Source organism: Toxorhynchites rutilus, chromosome 2 (assembly GCF_029784135.1).
Source record: "Toxorhynchites rutilus septentrionalis strain SRP chromosome 2, ASM2978413v1, whole genome shotgun sequence".
Lineage (NCBI taxonomy): Eukaryota > Metazoa > Arthropoda > Insecta > Diptera > Culicidae > Toxorhynchites > Toxorhynchites rutilus.
Window position 1 is genome coordinate 239945332 of NC_073745.1, and position 22163 is coordinate 239967494.

The following is a 22163-nucleotide window of genomic DNA, read 5'->3' on the forward strand; positions in this document are numbered from 1 at the left end:
ACATCTGCACAATCACCGGACTTGAACCCTATTCAGCATCTACACTCTGTCCAACATCTATAAGACCACCTTGAATATATTTCGGTGTAAAACAAACCGTTACAATTTCATCAAGATATTTTCAAACGTTGTTGGATGCTTAGAGTGAAGTATATTTAACGTCAATTCCGTTCAAAAGAGTCGTTTGTTTATTTATTGGGTCTAATTATAATATTCTCAACTGTCCAGTTTTTATAATACCACTAGCTGACCCGGCAAACATCGTCCCGCCCAAAATTTGTTTTTTTGTTATCTATACCTTCAAACATTCACATTTTCTTACTATGAGCAAATTCATGGTTCCAATCACAGAACTGTTCACTGATTGATCTTTTAATCAACTCCGTTGAATTTACCTTTTACTATAAAATTCCTAGTATTTCTAACAAAACTCATCATTATAACATCAGATTATTTTCAGACACAATTCTCGTTCAAGATTTTTCAACCACTTGCAAATAACATGTTCCTCCGATACTTGGAATAAATGTTTTATAAAAAAAATATGATAGAATATAGATAGCCCTAAATCGGACAATTACTTCCTCGAGTTCTGCTCTTATCAACACATCCGGCGATCCTTTTTTTGGTATAGATAGAAGAAGATATAGGAGTACGTTTCATCACATTAAAATCCGTTTCCAATTTTTAACAAATATCAAATTTGCTAGCGCAAACATCAAACGGACTAACAGCACTTGTCACTATGTAACTGTAGAATATATGGGAATTTAATTTTCTGAATTTACCCTTTTTCCTTCAGAGTTTTCCGAAAATTTTCAATCGTCATGTTATGATGGTATGACAATCATAGAAACATTTCTCATACCCAAAAACCCTCACATCACAAAATGTGCTTGATTAGTTCTCGAGTTATGCAGAAGTTTGTGTTTAGTTTGTATGGCATCCCCCCTTAGAGAGGGGAGGAGTTCATTCACCATAGAAACGTTTCGTGCCCCGTAAAACCTTCACATGCCAAATTTGGCTCCATTTACTTGATTAGTTTTCGAGTTATGCAGAAATTTGTATTTCATTTGTATGACAGCCCACCCTCAGAGAGCGGAAGGAGTGTCTAACCACCATAGAAACATTTATTGCATCCTAAAACCTCCACATGCTAAATTTGGTTTCGTTTGCTTGATTAATTCTCGAATAATTCATAAATTTGTGTTTCATTTGTATGGAAATATTAACACAGAACATGCATGAAAAATTTAAGGAATTAGAACATTTCTTAATGGATCGGAAAGATGTTTGAATCAATTGGTAGGACATATTTCTACGAATCCATATCTATATATGAAATGTTATTTTTCATGAGATGAACAATTGAATAACTGTAGAATGTTAAGCGTTATCTAAACTGTACTGTACCAGGGTGTCGACTCAAAAACCGGAAAAAGAAATTCCAAATATTCCATGATTTACCATCAATTTTTCAGAAAAAATCCAAATGCAGACTAGTAATCAAATTCAGTACTAGTTCTGTGGTTTATTATCTGTGTGTTCTGTGAGTAATTATTATCCAGTAGTTTTCAAGAAAAATTCCAGACGTAGACAACTGAAAAACATATGTAAATGCTTCGAAAATTCAATAAGCTACAACAAGAACATTTATAAAAGTTTGTCAATATATAGGGTTGGGGAAAAAGAAATGATTTTTGATCGACATTTGACGCTTTATTTAACATACTTAAAATTATCCAATTTAAGTCAAATATGCGCCGTTTTGTTCGCAAATTTGTTGCCAGTTAGAAGGTAACTTCATTATCCCCCCCGCCTCCTTGGTGGACTCCATCTTTGACGCGCTATAACTTGAGACTGAAAAGGACAATCACAACACTGTCAAAACGACACTTGTAGCACAGATTGTCGTATAGTCGCCCGATGCCGTATGGTATGACCCGATGCGATAAGTACAACACAAGATATGTTTAAGTGTTGCCATATATTGACAATATACGACATTTCTTTTTCCCCAACTCAATATATATCCCAAATCATGGTTAATAAAATTTAACTCAAGCTGAAGAGTTGAATGAGGAGTAAAAAAGTAAAAGATGAATTATATAAAACCTTTTGACGTGGGACTACGTCTAACCGGAGTATATGGGGGGTAAAATGAAAACCTAAACACAGAACATGCAGGAGAAAATGAAAGATTCCGAATGCTTATAACTCGAACATTCCTTACTGGATCGGAAAGATGTTTGCATCAATTGATAGGGAATTTTTCTACGCGTCTATTGTAATTAATAAAAATTGGTGGGTTATATCTATGATATAACCGCAATGCTTACGTGGGACTACCTTAGCGTAGCAATCATTCGTTTGTATTGATTAAATTATTGAGTTGATGAAACAATTCCCGTATTTGATTGAATTCAATATATTTGCTTTGTGAGTAAAAATATTGTATAATTCCATATAAGGTCAATTCATGCATTGTGATAGATTATGTTCTTTGTTACAAGTAAATTTAATGACAGTCCTTTTACGTTTGGTATGATGTCTAGGACAAATTATGGGAACGGAAGAATTATGAAACGATTATTTTATTTTACGTTTCCTTCTGAAGTTTGCATCTCTCAAGTGTACGTATTTCTTGAACCGCGAATTTGCTTGATTTGATGAACTTCAGGCACTCAGTTTCGATTTTGACATGTACATTGAACGCATATTGTTTAATCAATAGGCGTTATCGTAGCAAACGGTTATGAAGGCATATCCTTCAATGTAATCTTGAATAACCGAGCCAAAGCGTTGTGTTCGTACCTGCTTTTGTAATCCGTGTTAGGAAAACACTTTTCGGAGTGCAAAAAAAAAACATGCGAGTGCAGAAGTACCCCCGGAAGACCGTTTTAAGGAAACATATTCTAGTTTGCACAAAGGCAAGCGAGTACAAAAGTACTCGCAGTTTGCATTTATTTGCTGAGCCTATTTCCCCAGATATCTTGGTTTGAAGTCTGTGTTAGGGAAACACATTTCAGTCGGAACAAAAATGCCCTCGACTTACATGTATTTGGAATGCCAATTACCCCACGCTCCATGGATTTGAAGTCTGTGTTAGGGAAACACATTTCAGTCGGAATAAAACACCCCCGACTTGCATGTATTTGCAATGCCAATTTCCCTAAGTTCCATGTATTTGAAGTCTGTGTTAGGGAAACACATTTTAGTCGGAACAAAAATACCCCCGACTTTCATGTATTTGAGATGCCGATCTCTCCAACGCTGCTTGGGTTTGAAGTCTGTGTTAGGGAACACATTTCGGTGAGAAAAAAAGTCCCCATACTTTCATGTATTTGCAATGCCGATTTCCCCAAGGCTGCTTGGTTTTGATGGCTGTGTTAGGGAAACCGTGGATCGGGCCAATCAAAATGAAGCAGTTAGGGCGTTTAGATAACGCTTAACATTTTACAATTATTCATTTGTTTAGCTAATGAAAAATAACATTTTATCAATAGCGATAGAAGCGTAGAAATATTCCCTATCAATTGATGCAAACACCTTTTCGATCCAGTAAGAAATGTTCGAGTTATAAGCATTCGGAATCTTTCATTTTTTCCTGCATGTTCTGTGTTTAGGTTTTCATTTTACCCCCCATATACTCCGGTTAGACGTAGTCCCACGTCAAAATGTTATTTTTCATTAGATAAACAATTGAATAACTGTAAAATGTTAAGCGTTATCTAAACGCCCTAACACCCTCGTTTTGATTGGCCCAATTTACGGCTTCCCCAACACAGCCATCTTAACCAAGCAGCCTTGGGGAAATCGGCATTGCAAATACATGAAAGTCGGGGGTATTTTTGTTCCGACTGAAATATGTTTCCCTAACACAGACTTCAAATCCATGGAGCGTGGGGAAATTGGCATTGCAAATTCATGTAAGCCGGGGGTATTTTTGTTCCGACTGAAATGTGTTTCCCCAACACAGACTTCAGAATCAAGATGTCTGGGGAGTTGGCATTGCAAATTCATGCAGGTCAGGAGTATTTTTGTTCCGACCGGAATGTATTTCCCTAACACAGACTTTAAATCCAAGGAGCGTGGGAAATTGGCATTACAAATAACGTAAGTTGGAGGCATTTTTCTTCCAACTGAAATGTGTTCCCCTAACACAGACTTCAAATTCATGAAGCGTGGGGAAATTGGCATTGCTAATTCATGCAAGTCGGGGGTATTTTTGTTCCGATTGAAATGTGTTTACCCAGTATACGTACTTTGGTACTCGCTTATCTTTGTGCAGACTAATATATGTTTCCTTTACACTGTCTTCTAAACTTAGGAACCTGGGAAAATCGTGCAGACATTAGAGGTGAATGAACTTTCAAGTTTAAGCAAGCAAAATTCATTACAAAAAGTTGACTTCTTTCCGTGCGCCCTCTCCAAGAGATTTTGCTTTTGTTTCTCGTTGCTGGTACATCAACTTCGATTCATTCGACATAAGAGCTTCATTCTACAGCTTCCCTAGTCTTTTAGAGAAAAAGAGTGATAGTTTCGAGCTTAGTTTGTTCGAAATGTGTATTGATGCTTCAGCGTGATAAACAGCATCATAAATTTGTCGCTTAGCTATAATCGATTCCTCACGCATGTTTTCATAAATACATTAGGGTTTAATGGAAAAGGCCCTCTTAACGTTGATACTTCCACGCGAGACAGCAGATCATTTTTGTGATGGTAAGAACCTCCGCAAACCTATCACCCGATGCCGATCCCAAAAAGTGGTTCAGTGGTATTTTTTTTTTTTTTCTAATGATAGTGAGCTAATATATTGCTTTTTGTTGCTGGCAACTAATTTAGAATATTGTTTCAGTGCCAAGCCTGTTGGAACTCTACTGATACGCTCAAAATCCATTCAAATATTCAAAAGGTTTTCGAATCGTTTTCCTACCAATGTTTGATCGGAAGCAGTACGTGATTAGAAGCCTTCTACCTTCATGATGTTTGCCCTTCTGAGGCCAAATTCCTCTCATAGCAAAAGCAACAACATGTACTGAAGTAAATGTACACAGAAAACCTGGCAAATTAAACTCATAATTTATATCATTAACATTTCAATGACCGCAATAATTAAAATTCTAATAGAATTATAGACAACAGTAATTAAAAAATTTTCAAAAAATGAGTTTTTCACTGGTTTGTGACGAAATTCCCTGATATTCCATGATTTTCCCCTGAAGTTATTTGAATTCCCTGATATTGCCTGATTTTTATTTTCTACAAAAACTTGACAAATTGTCTCCCGGAAACATTTTAATTCAAAGATCGTTTTATGTGCATAAGGGATTTTGAGGTTTTCGAAGCTGATCTAACTATTTCCCGCTTATGCCGGTCAGATAGCTTCGATTTACGTGCAGATCTGTTCTTCTTACCGTATCCTTGAGGATTCGCCAAATAATTGAGCACTATTTGATGGGATAGTCCAATCCGACGAGCAATTCCATGTTCTTGATGAAATGCATCGATTTGTCTTTTTTCTTTTTTTTTTGTTTCTTTTTTGTCCGTGAGCACTTTTGCCTTCAGCATTTTCCAGATTTACTGATGAAAACAAGAATGTAACTGGTCTTGTACAAACTTGACACTTGAAAAATACAAAAACATTTGTTTACGCTCAGCGCTTACACACACACATATGACAATCTTACAGTGTGTGGCAGGTACCAAAACCAATACACTAGAATGTAAAACGGAGTGTTGTTTGCTTACAATGAAACAAAGTAGCAAGATCATTTCCTGGCCTTAAAGTAGTTGGACAGAACTCAAAACGGCAATTAAGCAGATCTGGGAGAGCATTCCGTCTACAGTGACCAGAAATCATGCCGAATTGATGCCATGGCGCTTGCAGACAGTGCTGGACGCCAAAGAGACCATACCAAATACTGTAACTGTTATCTATTAACATTTCTGAACTGATTTCTTTTTTTCTTTTGAGAAAAATTTCAACTGTACGCTTAATTTTGCCACGTCTTAATTGAAGGTTTTTTGTTTGTTTTTTAAACACGAGATATAGATGTGACCCTTTTAATTTTTTTACTTATCACTACCTGAGAGTAAACAGAATCAACCTCACAATGAATATAAGCATATAAAATAAACCTTTTATAAGGCCGTGGAATCTAGGCGAAGAATCAACTTCAACTTTAGCTAACAAAATCCTTACACATATTACCATTTTTATAAAAAAAAACAAAGTTGATAAAAAGTTTCTTTTTGATAAAAAAAAAATGATTAAATTGATAATTAAATATTTATAAAAAATAAAAAACAATATTTCTGGAGTAGCGAAAAAAATTACTACAAAGAGATAAACGAAAATCTGAATTTTTCACCAAATACACCATTAAAAACCAGTAAAAAAAATTATCAACTTGTTGCATTTTCAACGAATTTAAACAAAATTTTCTGCCGGTGCACTGAAATCGCGGTTTTGTTACATAAAAATGACTCCCAAATTAACATCGGACATTTTGAGCACCTCAAATAAAATTGGAGTATTGCCAGATACCTTTAAAAGTTTTTGGTTAAATAAATATCGAAATAATATTCCAAGTGCAGCGAAAAAAAATTTTTTTTTTGTGTGGCAATGTTCTGTTCTGTTCTTGCTTTTGAAGGGACTTTAACCCAAAGGTCATTCGTCTCTTGTGTGGCAATATAGTTGCCGCGGCCTTATAAAGGACTAAATTATTCATTTTTTAACCCCAAAAAACTCAGAATTAACGATCCAACTAGAGGTGTGTACGCTCAATTTTGTGATTAACTGTGCAATTTACCGTGTGCACACATATGTTTTCGTAATTTAGTAGCGTCCCTTTCGCGCGTGTTCACTCTCCCACTCTCTATCTCTCTGGCTCTTTCGTGTGCGCCGAGGTTCTCAGTTGCCATTACCAATTAGTACTGGCGTATCAATTGCGAATGGAGGCAGCTTTTGCCGCTACGGACAGTGGGCGGCCGTCTGAGACGATTTGCACACTGATAAAGGCGGAAATCTTCGATTTGTGCAAACCATGAAGTGCACCTTCTGCGTCAGTAGTCTACCGAAAAGTGACGACGAAGAAGCTCATCTCGAGCGGAGGATGGAAAAAATCGAGGAAGAATATCGGGTAGAATCGCCCCCACCCATCCCCGAGCGACCATCGTCTTCAAGATCCAAAGAGATCACCGTGTCGATCGAGGAAGTATCCCAACCCAACCAACGCAGCGGAAGTCCGTGTGTTCCGCTGGAAAAACAGCACAGTCCCAGCCCAGGTAGCTCAACTCATCTGCTTCGTCCTTTGGACGTAATAACTGAGGAAACCAGCGATGTTAGTGATTCTGAACACCGCCCACCACCACCCCCGAAGCAAGATCTGTGCTTCCCACGGCCCAAGGCTCGGTTCAAAAAAGCCAAATCAAGGAACCTTCTTAAAAATTTACTCCAAGCAAAGCAAGAACCAACGACTTGTGTTCTGGTGGACGCCCGGATTGCCGAAGCCGCACCGGAGGAGTACCGGAGCGTCTGTACCACCGAAGTTGTTCCCGAGGAGATCCTTGAGGTGGAAATCATTGACCTGGGATCGAACTCAAGCAGTCTGGCAGACTTGACTGAATTGGATGACCTCGAGCCCGCTGACAACACCGCCGAACGTGACAATGAAGTCAACGCTCTTGACATCGATAAGATAAATAACAATGACCAATCGAGTGATAGACCTAACAGCGCTAATGTGCTTTTCGCGGATGATAATGACAGTGACACCGAACCGAGTGCGCATGCGGTCGAAGCTGGTCGATGCGAGGAAATTGTTGTGGCGATGGCGCCGCCGATTGCTCTCTCCGAATCTGCTACTCCGAAGGATCGAGAGAAGGATGACACAGCGGAGCACAGTGAAGAGGACAACAACGGGTATGCCACCGATCGGAAAAGCAAAACAAGCGAAAACTTCACGCAGCCGCCTGAGAAGGTGGCCACGCAAAATGATGATGATGATGACGAAGATGGGTGCACCGATGACACCGATGATGGCCACGGGTTTCACGAAAACGAACGCACCGAGTCGGATCGTGAGGACTGCGGCGAAGGCAGTCCACTCGCGGGAGTTGATCGTGCTGGCGTCGTGACGCAGTGCCGAAATGTCACCGAGGTGAAAGAGAGCATCGACGTCGTCGTCGAGTCGGGTTCAATCGATTGTCGTGTGACTCATCATCCTGCAAGTGAAGCTGCAATTCATTCGGTGATCGGTGGGGATTCCGTGGACCAATCGAACGACATGGCGGCAGAGCAAGAAGCTGAACGTGTGCCAGAACCAGCGCCACCGCCTATCCCTTTGCCACCTGCTGCTGCTAGGGTGGCGATAGCTGAGAATGACACTGCTGCGATGGTTGCACCACCACCACCACCGTCGCCAGCAGTGACTAATCTGGGTCAGGACGTGAACGTCGGAAAAGGCTTGAGCGGTGCTGCGATCGAAAATGCTCAAATTCATAGTGGCAGTGATACTGGTGAAAGTGATCCTGCAAATACTGATCAGAATAGTGAGGAAGATAGTGTCGATGCAGTAGTGAGTGGCAATGCCAGTGCAAGTGAGTTGAGTGTGCTGTTCAAATTTTTGAAAGATCAACCACAGCAGCCGCCCTCTGAAACCGGTGTGGAAAATCGTCCCACTTTCGATGAGCAAAATATATCAGCAGCTGAAAACCAGAGTAACGGCACGGCGGGGACAAAAATAGAACACGCGGTAAAAAGTGAACAGTCAAGTTATGAAATCGTTCAAGATCATCGGCACACTGTGAGGGAAGAGATTGTTAGCACCACCACCAACACTACCACAAGTGGTAGCCACAGCAGCGGAAGTGAGGTAATTTTACGGCCAAAGGGAAACCGAACGAACGAATCGGTTATTGGCAAGGAACCATCACCGGAGCAGAAAGCTGCCCTGGTACATAACCTACGCAACGAAATAAGCCGCATCAAAGACGCCGAATTGCAGGAAGAATTTCGCAAGCTAGAACTCGAGGCGGCTCGAATCGAACAGGAACTAAACAGTATGACGATCGTACCTCGACCAACGGAAAACCTCACCTATTACGTCTCCAAGAAAAATGATTTCGCCGTAGAGCGCCCCGTCGCGGCCCAAGCAAAGCCACCTGCCATGTCGAACGGCTCAAAACCCAACACCAAAACCACTTCCACCGATCAACTGTACAACGAATGGCAGCAGAAGATGGAAGAACGGGAAGCTCGCCGACTGCACAAGGTAATCAAAATAACGAAACTCAACGACAGTGAGCCAATTCCCGCTCCCCCTCCCCCACCTGCCGAAGATCCTGACCTAGGTGACGATCTGCTTCGCAAGGTGAAGGAACGTCGCCGAAAGTTCACCATCCCGGGGGGTGGCGATAGTGATTACGACAGCAGCAGTGCCCCGAACAGTGTCCCGACAACGCCGATCGCCGGTCGGAAGCCACTTCCGAGACACATAGAGGCGGAGTTCGCCGAGTTTGCGGAAATTCGTAAACGCCAGCAGCAGGAGGAGGAGGAGCTTCAAGAGAAGCAAACGATTCGTGCTTCGATCGCCGACGATATGCGGCAGCAGCAACGAAAGGCCGGTGAGTCATCGTCAGCAGATCGGTCGGCCGAGGATAGCGCTAGCAAGCGGCCGTCATCATCGTCCCTGCTGGTGCTGGCCGGCGCAATCGGGATCGTTGTTTGGAGTGTTTGTCGTGTGTTGTTTGGACGAGATTGATATTATCTTGATATTGTTTGTTTTGTTGTTATTGTTGTTCGGTGTTTCGTTTCAGTGTTTCCCTTATTTTTTTGCAAACAACAGAATGATATTTATATATTTCTAACAGTTTAGAGAGATTGTACAAGAGAGGAAAGACTCGGCATTGGATCCAATTTGACACACGATCATGAACATTTTTCTGTTATCAAATGGCGCTATATTGCTACACTTCAAAATCAGGATTTCGTATCCGGAAATGTTCACTTCATAACAGACCTTATTTGACATGTACCAGCATTGTTACATGGCACTGACTTTTGATTTTATAACGATAAATAATTTGGGTGGGTTATACCTATGATACAACTGCAAGATTGCCGTAGGACTACCGTTGGCTTAGTAATCATTTGAGTGTATCGATTAAATTATTGATTAACCGTTTGAGGACGGGGGAGCGCGATAGCGCTCCTCTTGTTATATGACAAAAGTACGGGGAGCGCGATAGCGCTCTTCTTGCTGTATGCTAACATTTTTGACTTGGCACCTTTTAACGTAGGATTTCGTCTTTCGGGAACATATTGGAGGTACAAATTGAATAAATATAGATTCAATCACTTATTGCTCATCCAGCAAACCATAATCTATATAAATAAAAATGTAAGGCAAAATCTGTTGGTAAGCGGAAAACCCGAAGAAGGGATGGTCCGATTTTAGCCTCCTGTATTTTGTTGTATTTGTCTCTTCCCGTAGATAAGTAAAATTCTGAAGGAAGGTCAGAATATTCGGAAAATTGAATTCCCTCATGTTCGAAAATTACATCATAATAAGCGTTGTTAGTCCATTCGATATTTGCGCTACCGAAATTGATCTTTGTTCGTAAGTGGAAATGGATTTTCAGGCGGAATAACGCATTTCCATATCTTATATCTATAAATAAAAATGAAAGGTTAAATGTATTGGTAAGCGCAAAATCCGAGGAAGGAATGGTTCAATTTGAGTCATCTATATTTCGTTGTATTCGTCTCTTCCCGTAGATCAATATAGCGGAGAGAAAAATCAGAAAATTGAATTCCCATATGTTCTACAATTAGCTAAGCGTTGTTAGTCAATTTGATGTTGGCGCTTGAAATTGGTTTTTGTTCGAAAGTGGAAAAGGATTTTCAGACGGAATAACGCATTCCTATATATTCTATCTATATAAACAAAAATGGAAGGTCAAATGTGTTGGTGTGCCCTAAACCCGAGGAAGGAATGGTCCGATTTGAGCTGTCTTTATTTTGTAATATTCTCTGTATCAAACATGTATTCCATGCAACGGAGAAACATGTTATTTCCAAATGCTTGAAGAATCTTGAACGAGAACTGTGTCTGAAACTAATTTTATATTATAAGGACGAATTTTTGTAGAGGTACTAGACAATTTATAGTAAAAGGAAATTGTAAAGGGTCAAAGGGTAATCAATCAATGAAGAGTTCAGTGATTGAATTCACTAACGTTCACTTAGTAAGAAAACTTGGATGTTTGAAAGTATTCAACTCAAAAAATCTATTTTGGGCGGGACGAAGTTCGTCGGGTCAGCTAGTTGCGAATAAATTTGTTTGATCATAATTTTCTCATTATTTAAAAAAACGTTAATGTTTATAAATTTCGTGAATATCACTTTTTATATGTTTTTTTTTACTTTAACACAACTTTTGTAACAAGATCTGTGATCTTTTGTGAACGTAGTTATCTACGTTTATTAGTATTTTTTAAGGCAGTATTCTAGTCTAGAAATTTGAAAAAAATCAAAAAAAATTTCCTTCGTGTTTCTGTAGTGTAGGCATTCAATAACATACCCTAGAAAGGACTTATCGAAAATTCTTTTATTTACCGAGTTAGAGCCATTTTAGTGATGCGGTATCCAACCTGGTACGGCCATAACAATGAACTTCAAACGCGTTTTTCTTGAAACAATTTTTTTTTTCAAAATGGCGTACACGATATCTCAATATATGATATGAATATATGAATCGATTCGTGTCGAATTTATATGGATATAATCTGCAGGTATATCTCTATCGCATGAACCTGTAATAAATTAAAATGTTGCTATTTTTGAAAAAATGGGAAACGCAAGAAAAAACGTTTTCTTTTTCAAACGGCCACCATTTTGTCGGAAATGATGTTTTTGACTTAACCGAGGTTCATGTGATAGCGGCATCTTTGCTGATTCAGAATCCTTTCAATTTTTTTGTTTCAGATAATGAGATGGGCTGGAATCGTGTACGCCAGGACACAACTTTTTTTTAACCCTCTTACTTCATCAGCTCTTAAATATACTAGTTATGAATATTTTTTCTCCATTCAATTTTTATTTTATTGTTAAAAGAAAAATGAACAAATAATGATATAATGTATAGTAAAAATATCTTCTGTTTTCTTTTTATGGGGCTCGGTAAAACGTCCGAAATTCGTGTCTCTACACTAGAAAACCCCCTTAATCATACTCAAACTAATCTGGACTTTTGGCATATGCTCACAAAACTTGCCCCGTACTTAAACGGTTAACCCTTTGAGGCACAGAATCTCAAAAAAAATATCCATGTTGCACAGAAATTTTACATCATTCAAAATTGAAAAAAAATTATGTGTTGTCATAGAATGACAAAACTTACCAACGCAATCGAATATATTTCTGACATTTGCTAATAAAATGATGATGATGATGTTGAATAAGAGAGACTTCAAACTCTGGGAGTTCATTCGTCTCTACATTTGCTAATGATGATGATCATGTTGAATTAAAGAGACTTTAAACTTTTCAGTTCATTTGCCTCTACTTTATATAAGAAGGTTCCGAAAAGAAATTATGAGCAAGCAGCTATTCTAATATATAAAATATTCTAATATTTTACGAGTACTGCATATAAATGGTTTGAAAGCTATTTAAATGACAGAACTCAACGGACTATTTTTAATGATTCAATTTCCAATCCTCTAGGGAATAATCTTGGAGTACCTCAGGGAAGTGTATTAGGGCCCCTTTTATTTATTTTGTATATAACAATGACATGCGAAGAGTTTTACGATTTTGTGATATCAATCTTTTTGCAGATGACACTGTGTTATTCATTGCAGCTAATGATTTAGATCAGGTCGTTTTACATTTGAATGCAGATTTACATTCTTTAAGTAGATGGATGAAGTATAAGCAATTGAAATTGAACATAAGTAAAACTAAATATGTGGTAATCTCGCGAAATCGTTTAAATGAAACGTTATTGATAATGAGACTATTGATCGAGTTCGGGACATTAAATATCTTGGCGTGATTATTTATGACAAACTCAAGTTCAACACTCACATTGACAATATCATCAAGAAAATTGCCAAAAAGTATGGAATCTTATGTCGATTGAAAAACGATTCAACTATTTGCAGCAAAATACAACTATAGAAATCAAATATCTTTCCTCATTTAGACTTTTGCTCTTTCATTTTATTTTTAACCAATGACACACAAATATCGTGATTACAGCGCTTGCAAAACAAAATAATGCGGTTAATACTAAAATGTAACAGATTCACTTCCTCATCTTTAATGTTGGACGCTCTGCAATGGTTATCCGTGAAGCAAAGAATTGTTTGTTTAACTATGGTGTTCATTTTTAAAGTAATTAACGGTTTGCTGCCTCGATATTTGTGTGATCGAGTTGAAAGAGGAAGTGACTTCCATAGTTATAACACTAGAAACGCGAATGAATTAAAAACACCTAATTTCTTGTCATGTGCTTCATAAAATTCGTTGTACTTCAAAGGAATAAATGTGTTCAACTCGATACCAAGACATTTAATATGCAACAACACTTACAGAATTTAAAAGGCACTGTATTTCACATGTAAAAGCTGTGTTTTAATAACATCCGAACGAGTTTTTGTTTATTTTTATGACGAAGATCTTTACTGACGAAGTTTTATACGAACGGATAATTCAATGTGGACAATTTTTTGCAGTTTGTTTTCAATATTTTCAATGAATCTGACGAAGTTTTTTTTTGAACGGATTGCATTATGTAGATTATTTAAATTTTTTAAATTATCTTTTTTTTTAATATGTATTGAGCTCTATTATGTCTATCATGATCTTGGTGATGATGGACTATTTTTATTTTTATTTTGTCGTTCTTATAGTTGTATTAGTTAAAAAAATAAAAGTTTGAGCGTCGCGCGCGAGACACAGATATAAAGGTTATAAAATTGAAATTTTTTAGGTTCCGGTCTAGGAATTTTCCGTAAAGGAAATTTTCTCGATTTTTCTGAAAATCGTAGAAAATCGTTCATAGTCAATCCAAAACAAGGCTGGCGGTTGGACTTGTGCTCTGGTGGACCACTTGGCTGCAAGGGCCTCGTCGGGACCGTATCGGCTCTGTGGCGGACATGACTGAGTATTGGCTTGTCTTTTGACATTGGCATTTTTTGAACTTATATCTGTAAATAAAATCAGTTCGTTTTTGTTTGCTAAACTGATTTCAATGTAGAGAAAAAATAAATAAATTATCTTTTAGATAACTCGTCTTGCTCAAACCTCTGTAGGGGAAGGAGGCGGTACAAAAAAAAGAATTTTTATAGGAAAAGGAAATTTGGTGGGAAATTGGCGTTATTACGCGTTATTACGCACCAAAAAGGTGGGCCATTTTTAATACCATCATGCCCTAATAGGGTTAAACCAGTGATTGAATGTATTCGTTTTTAAAACTGAGTCAGTGCCAAACTGGCTCGGTAATAAAAAAACGTTTTCAGTTTTACGAATGCGGTAGTTTGTTGGTGTGCGTTATATAGTCTGATTTGATTATATTTGCGACGACAAATGTACAGTGTCGACGTCTGGTGGCGACATTAGTGCTTCGGAGGTAAATTATTCTCTATCAGATCAGAGGGGTCAGGTGCAGTGTAAAAATATAAAAGTTTGAATGAAAATTTCTGCTTCATATTGTTTGATTAGTCTTGTAGTCCTGACACTCATTTAACCATTTGTCGATGCATTCCTGTTTGTTCCACAAATAATTACTATTATAATATAAAATCATCATCAGACACAGTTTTCGTTCAATGTATTCTTGAATTTCGAAAAAAAACCCTCTTTTTTCATCACATAAAATAAATATTCAATACGTTAAAGTAAATTTTCATTCTTATTTTTGATTTTGAGAGCATTTTTATTCCACCTGAATATCCATCATTATTTTCGCCTCCCAATGAAAGCACACCAAGCTTAATGCCGTCTACGCGAATATACTCCTCAAAATCAGAATCCGAATTGGATTACGATTCCAATAATAAAAAAGTAAAAGCAGCAGGTTTTCCATTTTCATAGTCTTTTTTTTTTAGATTTTCCAAAACAATACTCGGAACTTGACAGTTCAGTATAGTTGTGTTGGTGAACCCGAGTGCGAACCCGTGAAACATCTCAGTACGAAACTAACAGCTTTCGGAGTGAACCTAGTGCGAAATTGGGTTGAAACTGAGTGAATGAAAAATGATTTGATAGCAGTTAGTGTGGCACTGGGGTTGGAGCCGAACAATAATGAATTCGCTATAACAATTTCGAAATTCAATTGCGAACAAATCCCAATTTGGGTCAATTCATGCATTGTGATAGATTAAGTTCATCGTTGCAAGTTTGACATACGGCATGATGCCTTGTTCATTTCATTCACGGTATACGTAGATGTTCAATAAGCTGAAGACATGAAGAGATATCAACCAGCCTTGCAGCCTTGAATAACCGAGCCAAAGCGTTGTGTTCATACCGCTTTAGAACCCCGTACACATTCCGGTCTGCACAAATGTATGCGAGTGCAAAAGTATTCGCACTTTGCATCTATTTTGCAATGCCGATTTCTCCAGGCTCATTGGTTCAGAAATCTGTGTTAGGGAAACACACAGCTTCCAGCGATCGTACATCAACCGCTATGCAATCATAACTTGGTGGATTTCCGATTTCCGAGCATTCGTTTATATACAGATTTGTGTGATTTCAATAGCCTGTTTTCAAAGCAATTTTTAAGCCAATGAAACAAGTTTTCGGGTCAATAATCAACAATCATATAATTTTTGGACATTTTATCTTTCGAATGAAATGATTATCATAGCACTCCGTTCAGTCGGCATAGAGGTATTAATCCTTTCCCGTACAACATCGAGTCTCACTCGTGGGTACTTGAATAACATAGGGCGCTAGAACACTCAGCAGGCTAGTGAAATCACTTGATGTGTGACGTATTAAATAATACGGGAAGGGGTTAACATTCTTAACCTTGCACTCCAAGCGTCACGCTCTCGTTCTCGTAACATTGAACCCCGGTACCCCGGTACAGAAATGAAAGACCTAGTCCTACGTCAAAAAGTTTGCGGAAGTCAGTTCTAAACACATCAAATCTTATGTTAAAAAAATAATTTTCATCATTATGAATTATTCCTGAAAATTCGAGAATTTTCTTTGCAACATGTTCGTTTCATTGTTTATTTAATCAAGACGCCACAAAATTAGGAGCTCATTGATCTTCAGTCTTGAAAAAGTCCTAGTTATGGGTTGAAAGGTAGAGATGAACATTTTCGTACTGCCGTATTCAGGTGATATCGCCGATTTGGTGACTATAGCCAATAATAAAATATATAACTTTTTCATCTGACGTTTGAAGTGGCAGTCTATTAAATTGTGGTTTCGGTCTACGTGCATAATTTTCGGTTTTTTTAGGAGGACAGGATTCTTTTTCAACCCAAATTGATTACTGTTTCCGTTTGTGCGAAGATATGTTAACTTCAGTATCAGTCTCTATGTCGGAGCCTATCAATCTCTATGTCGTTCGTGTCCTCTAATCGGCTGCTCTTTTTTTCGTCTTCCTTGTGCATTGGCACTCCTTTCAGTTATTCGAGTTCTTGCTCTAGTTCATTCATCCACTCGGATTTTTGTGGCAAAAAAAATATTTTGTCATCCTCTGTGTCTTCTTTCTGTTGGATGGCAAGCTCAAGAATACGCGTGATCTTAGTGCAAGTCGGAGGGAAATTTCGTTGATCTAATTATAATGAATATGGAGGATGATTTTTAGGCGTTTCTAATTAATAGAAAAATACAGGAAAATTGTTAAAAATATAAATCTTATTATTGGGAGTTAAAACTCTATCCTTGAAACTAATATTTAAAGATTACTTCATGTAAATGTTGGCCATTACTACGTTTTGGGTGAATCATACGAGAAGATCAATTTTGAATAATCTCGAGTTTCGAGCACGATATAGAAGGCCAATTCACTGGTTCAAAACGAGAGATGAACATGTTGAAACTAACTGTCGAACGGATTTAGCTCGTATGTTTTGAGCAATAAAAAGATGAAATTCATCGCACAATAGCGATCACCATTGTCAGCAACGTTGTTCTCATCTTCATCTTTAAAGAAGTACGGGCCAATGTTTCCTCCGGACCCCAAGCCGCACCAAACAATACATTGTTCGGGTTGCATTGGCAGCTCTTGTATTTTTTGTGGCTGCTTGTGGGACCAAATACGACAATTTTGTGATGCATCTTTATCGCTGAAGACATTTTAACAGAGTATTGATTTTGATAACAAAACTCAATGATTTGTAAGGTTCGTTCGTTTGTAAGTCTTTCTATAATGAAATGGCAATGAACATTTGCAACTTTGAATATGATGCATGGCACTACACCCAATTGATTTTTAGCTCATGTTTTGTTATTCCGATTTATGGCATTAAATGAGACATAACATAACAGAAAATGTCATGACTCACAAATACTGGTAAGCATTTGTATAATATACATGGTACAGCAATATAAGATTGAAACGAGCGAGCGAAACAAAAGACAAATAAGCTTTCTGCAACCGTATGACACCCGCCATGTTTTTGGTGCCAACATCTAAAACGTCAAAAGTATTTATTTTCTTCAAAACAGCGATCCGCGTTGACGGTATTGAGCTTCGTTTACTAGTTTAGGGGAGCGCCAAAGAATAGCTGATTTTCAGTCGGAATGAACGTTTTCAGAATTAAAATTATGATATTGTTCTCCTTCATGCGCTCCTTTTTTACTCTTAGAAAACACTTTCCAACTTCTTTATATAATCAGGTGCAATAAACGTATTTGCAGAATAACTACTGGAGCATCATTAGCCATGTGGATACTGTGGTCGTGTAAAATATCTTTGCATTCCAGCCGTCCTTGGTTCGATCCCCAATGACGTCGCATGGATTTTTTTTTTGGCACAATTCCAAATGAAATGAGAAAAGAAAACAGAAAGTGATGTCTGCACGCATACTTACAAACCATTTTTAAGCTTTTGAAACAGCTCATTATTTGCGCATTTGACTCTCCAGCACACTAAATGGCATCATTTCTGCCAAAGATGAAATGTTTTCTGCCAACGCTAGTTTGGCTGTAGGATTGGACGATCTTTAGAAAAAGATCGATCATGATGGATCGATTTTCTAAACAGCGCAGAGGCCGATTCACTGATTAAATTAAAACTAAAGAATCGATCTTTGAAAAATCGAATGCCTTTTTCCAATTTATTTGCTTGTTCTATATTAGTGTTGTATTTTCTTTAAACATGGATTGAAACCTTTTCACATTTCTATTCAAAAATCAAAAACATTTCCTTTCGATTCTCAGAATGAAGGTCACAAAAACAACTTGAAAGCCCAGAAAAAATGTATTTTCCAGGGCATTCTTGAACCGTCATGGAATTATTCAATTACAACAACTGATATTCATCCACAACTCCGCTGACAATAATCCCGTTGAATCCAATCGAAATTTTGGTAGTAGTCCCAGTTCTACTACGAAATTCTACGGATCGCCATCACCTAAAGTTATTACGGACACAAATGTAACTTTTCGAAATTATTTGGTAAATTCATCGATACTTACAAACATTCTCAATCGAAAATGCAAAAATAAGTGAAAAAACCTTACGTCTTCCATAGGCGACAAATCAGAATGTGCTGCGGAGGTTAAATGTGTTGGTATTGATTCAACAGAAAAAAATGTTCGTTATGGCCAACGTTCGATTTTTCGAACACTCATTTTTTCCGGCTGTTATTTTCCTGCAGGAGGCTCAATCGTATGATTTTTGCCGTACCTCTTAATGTGTGTTCTTTCATCAAAGCAATACGGTAGAAAAGTTCACATATTTTTTTTATTCTAATGGGTTTTTTTCATTGAAATTGAAAACAATTTCCAGACATACTGGTTTTAAATCATATTTATTGTCCAATAAAGTCATCGAAAGTTGAATGAAATTGATGATAAGTGATAGCTGATAAATTATACTATGTTTTGATACAGAAAACATTATCATATGATTGCTTTCCAAAGACATGAAAAATTATCGAAGTTGCTGTTCGATTTTTCGAACACTTGGCACAAAATGGGTTAATAACTCAACTGCAAAGCCGATCCAATTTGAGTTTGCTATAAAATCTGATAGATGAGGTTCTGACCTATCTTCCACCTTGACGAATACAGCTGGAAATGAAGGTTTTTAGATAAATTATAAACAAAAGAGAGAATCGAAGTATAGAAATCGATGATGTCACTTACACCCCTTTAACTTTAAGCCCCTCAATTATTCAAATTTTGAATATTTTTCCGTTTTTTCTTGTTTTTCATTGTTTAGGGTACATTCCATTCTCTTCTATATTCTATTCCAGTGCTTATACTTTTGGCCCAGGTGCTGAAACCATGGTGGGGTCGCCAAGTACATTTCGTCTCATATCATACATACCTAAAATTTATTTGAATTGATTTCTGACCAATTTCTTGAGGATAGTCGCGATGCAGGATAGTATCCTTCATAAATTATGAAATATCATTTTGTGTTATATCATCACATTTAAACGCATTGTTCAGTGAATACATGTATCATACCAGTACGACATCCATATCAAAAAGTTAACACGACCGCACAGAGTTAATGCTCTGTTGGAACACGGCAATGATCAACATCTACAAAAGGTGTGATTTGGGTCTGAAATTGATGTGCTTGGATGTGGTGGATACCACTCGATATTCTCCACTTAACACATTAAGCCCCGTGTAGGCCCCTAGGGACTCACGTCGAACTTTTCGTTAGACAAACGTTGATCACTGGGACTGGATGGATGAATTTCAAAATTCGATACAAAGCTCAAACACTCTATCAACATACTCTTTTTTTAAATTGTCCTATTTCTGAAAACCTAAATTTTTTAGAATATTTTCTACAGCGATAGTATTATTTTTCAACATGCTAATGTTGAAATTGTTTTTACCTCTGTCAAAAGAATAAACACAAGGTGCATCCAAGCTGATAGGAACATAAATATGTTAATGGAGATCCCAAATATCTCGCTTGTTTGATATCATTCTGTAAGCAATGTTTAAGAAATAAATTGTCTTGAATAGGAACATCCGAAGACAATTACAAAATTTCTCGTATGACTGGCCATTTCCAACCGAAATAACAGGGAACCAATTACCATCACCAGCTCCCTTTGCAGGAACAGTTTGCTCCAACAATTGCTGAGACTTGCTGAGGCTCGTGACATGAAAAAAGTAGCATCGGAGCCAACCGAAAGGATGCGCTTATCAGCTTCATGAGTTTTAACTACGAAAAAAAAACTCGCTGTGGATTGTTTTGTCTTTGACCAATTCTTCGCTTCTAGACATGCACTCAGCCATCATGTGCTGTGTAGATTGTGAATGATGCAAATGTAAGGAACAAACAACCGAAAAATAGGACTAAAATAGACAGCACAGATAGTTACTTTCCTGGTGTCTGTTATCGACCATGGTATTACGTATAATTGAAGTCAACAAAAAACATCACAGCAATTAACATCTGCACTCGAGTAGACCCTATGATACTACAAAGCCGACGTTGCCGTTGACATCTTATCTTTGATGACGTTATTGACGTATTTTCGTTTGGAATTTTTTTTTTCAATTCAATGATAAAACAACGAAAGATAGGCGAATTTTCGACAACAATAAATCCAGTTTTTCTCAGGTGTATTGATGAATACTAAACACAAACAGATCACATTATTTTGATAATATAATCAGCTTGTCTTGGGCCATATTACGAGTTTTTCCTCTCTTAAATACTATATTTTAACGATTTAGTCAGCAACTATTAATATCTACGTATTTATTTGTAAATACTCCTTGATACAGCATACCAAAAACCCCTTTTTATCTAGTCATATTCGATATCAGTACAATCTGGAACTCGATAGAACTCAAATAAAAAAAACTATTAAATCACTAACCAAAAAACAATAAAAAATGAGCAAATTTTGATATGTTTTATGTATGTCACGTTGTTCGTGATTATTTATTTAGCCTTTCAATTTAATTTTGAAGAATAATACATCTCTATTGAATAATGAATTTTAATATTGTTACCAACCTCCTACTCGATTATTTTGTATTATAACTTAATCCGTAGCAAACAGGCTTAAAATAAAAACAGCAGCGCTGATGTGGATAATGTCTGATTATATACTTTTTTGCATGTGACACTGAGTGTTTTATTATTATTATTATTTTTGTTCGTGTTTCATTTATCTATGGATGACAATAATAAAGCCAAATCCCACCCACTCACGATCTGTGTTTATGTTTATGTGTGTGTGTGCGTCGACGCGACTCGTGCATGGCTCCGAATCGGAACTTTTACTGTTATTGATGTTACCCTCGCGTTCTCTCCATCACCGGAGAGCACTCTTTTTTTGCGAACAGTGACGTAACTATGATAATGATAATGGCCCCAAATGGGGCTGGTTGGAATATGTTATCAGTTCTGGAGCACCATGTAGTCAGTTTCGAGTAGTGTTTGAGTCTCCATTTGATGGACGCAACAGCCTCAATAAACGCTACTTACAATTTACCGCGGTGAATTGAACAAATACATAAGGTCGATTGAAATTAGCATTCTGGAACGCAAACATTATCAGGGAACTGGAGCATTGTGGAATCTCTCTCCATACTGAAGAATGATTGTTTTGAATAATTTCTTTAATTAAAAAAACAATTTATATTTTATTGGATAGCGGGTACTTGTTATTTTTTTTTAGTTTTATCACTTTTAAATATTTTTCAGTCAATATGCTCAATTCTGTAAATCAAGTTTTCGATACCGCGTTTGAACATTTAAATGATATTGGGCCAAAATACAAACAAGGTTGGCATCAAATTACTCAAATGTAAAGATATTTTGAAACGTAGTTTTAGAGGAAAAAGCCTAGAGAGGATATGAGCGGCGAATTCTCTGAACTTACCGTGTTCAATTCAGTTTTGCGTTATTTTATTTACCTACAATGGCAGCATTACAAGCATCTAAAAGAGTGTGTCTTGTAAGATGCTTGTCTAGCGC

At 37.4% G+C, this 22163-nt stretch overlaps 1 protein-coding gene across 14 annotated transcripts in view; it reads left to right on the plus strand.

Moving 5' to 3' along the window:
- LOC129767448 (uncharacterized) overlaps positions 1–22163 on the plus strand; it is a 332396-nt gene that overhangs the window by 118925 nt on the left and 191308 nt on the right. For 11 of the 14 annotated variants that reach the window (XM_055768350.1, XM_055768351.1, XM_055768360.1 and 8 more), the window contains exon 1: positions 9285–9630. The exons of 2 other annotated variants lie outside the window; for them this stretch is intronic. In XM_055768350.1, the coding sequence (XP_055624325.1) occupies positions 9606–9630 (25 nt within the window). In that variant the 5' untranslated portion in view covers positions 9285–9605. One more of the 14 variants, XM_055768369.1, reaches the window with a different exon arrangement.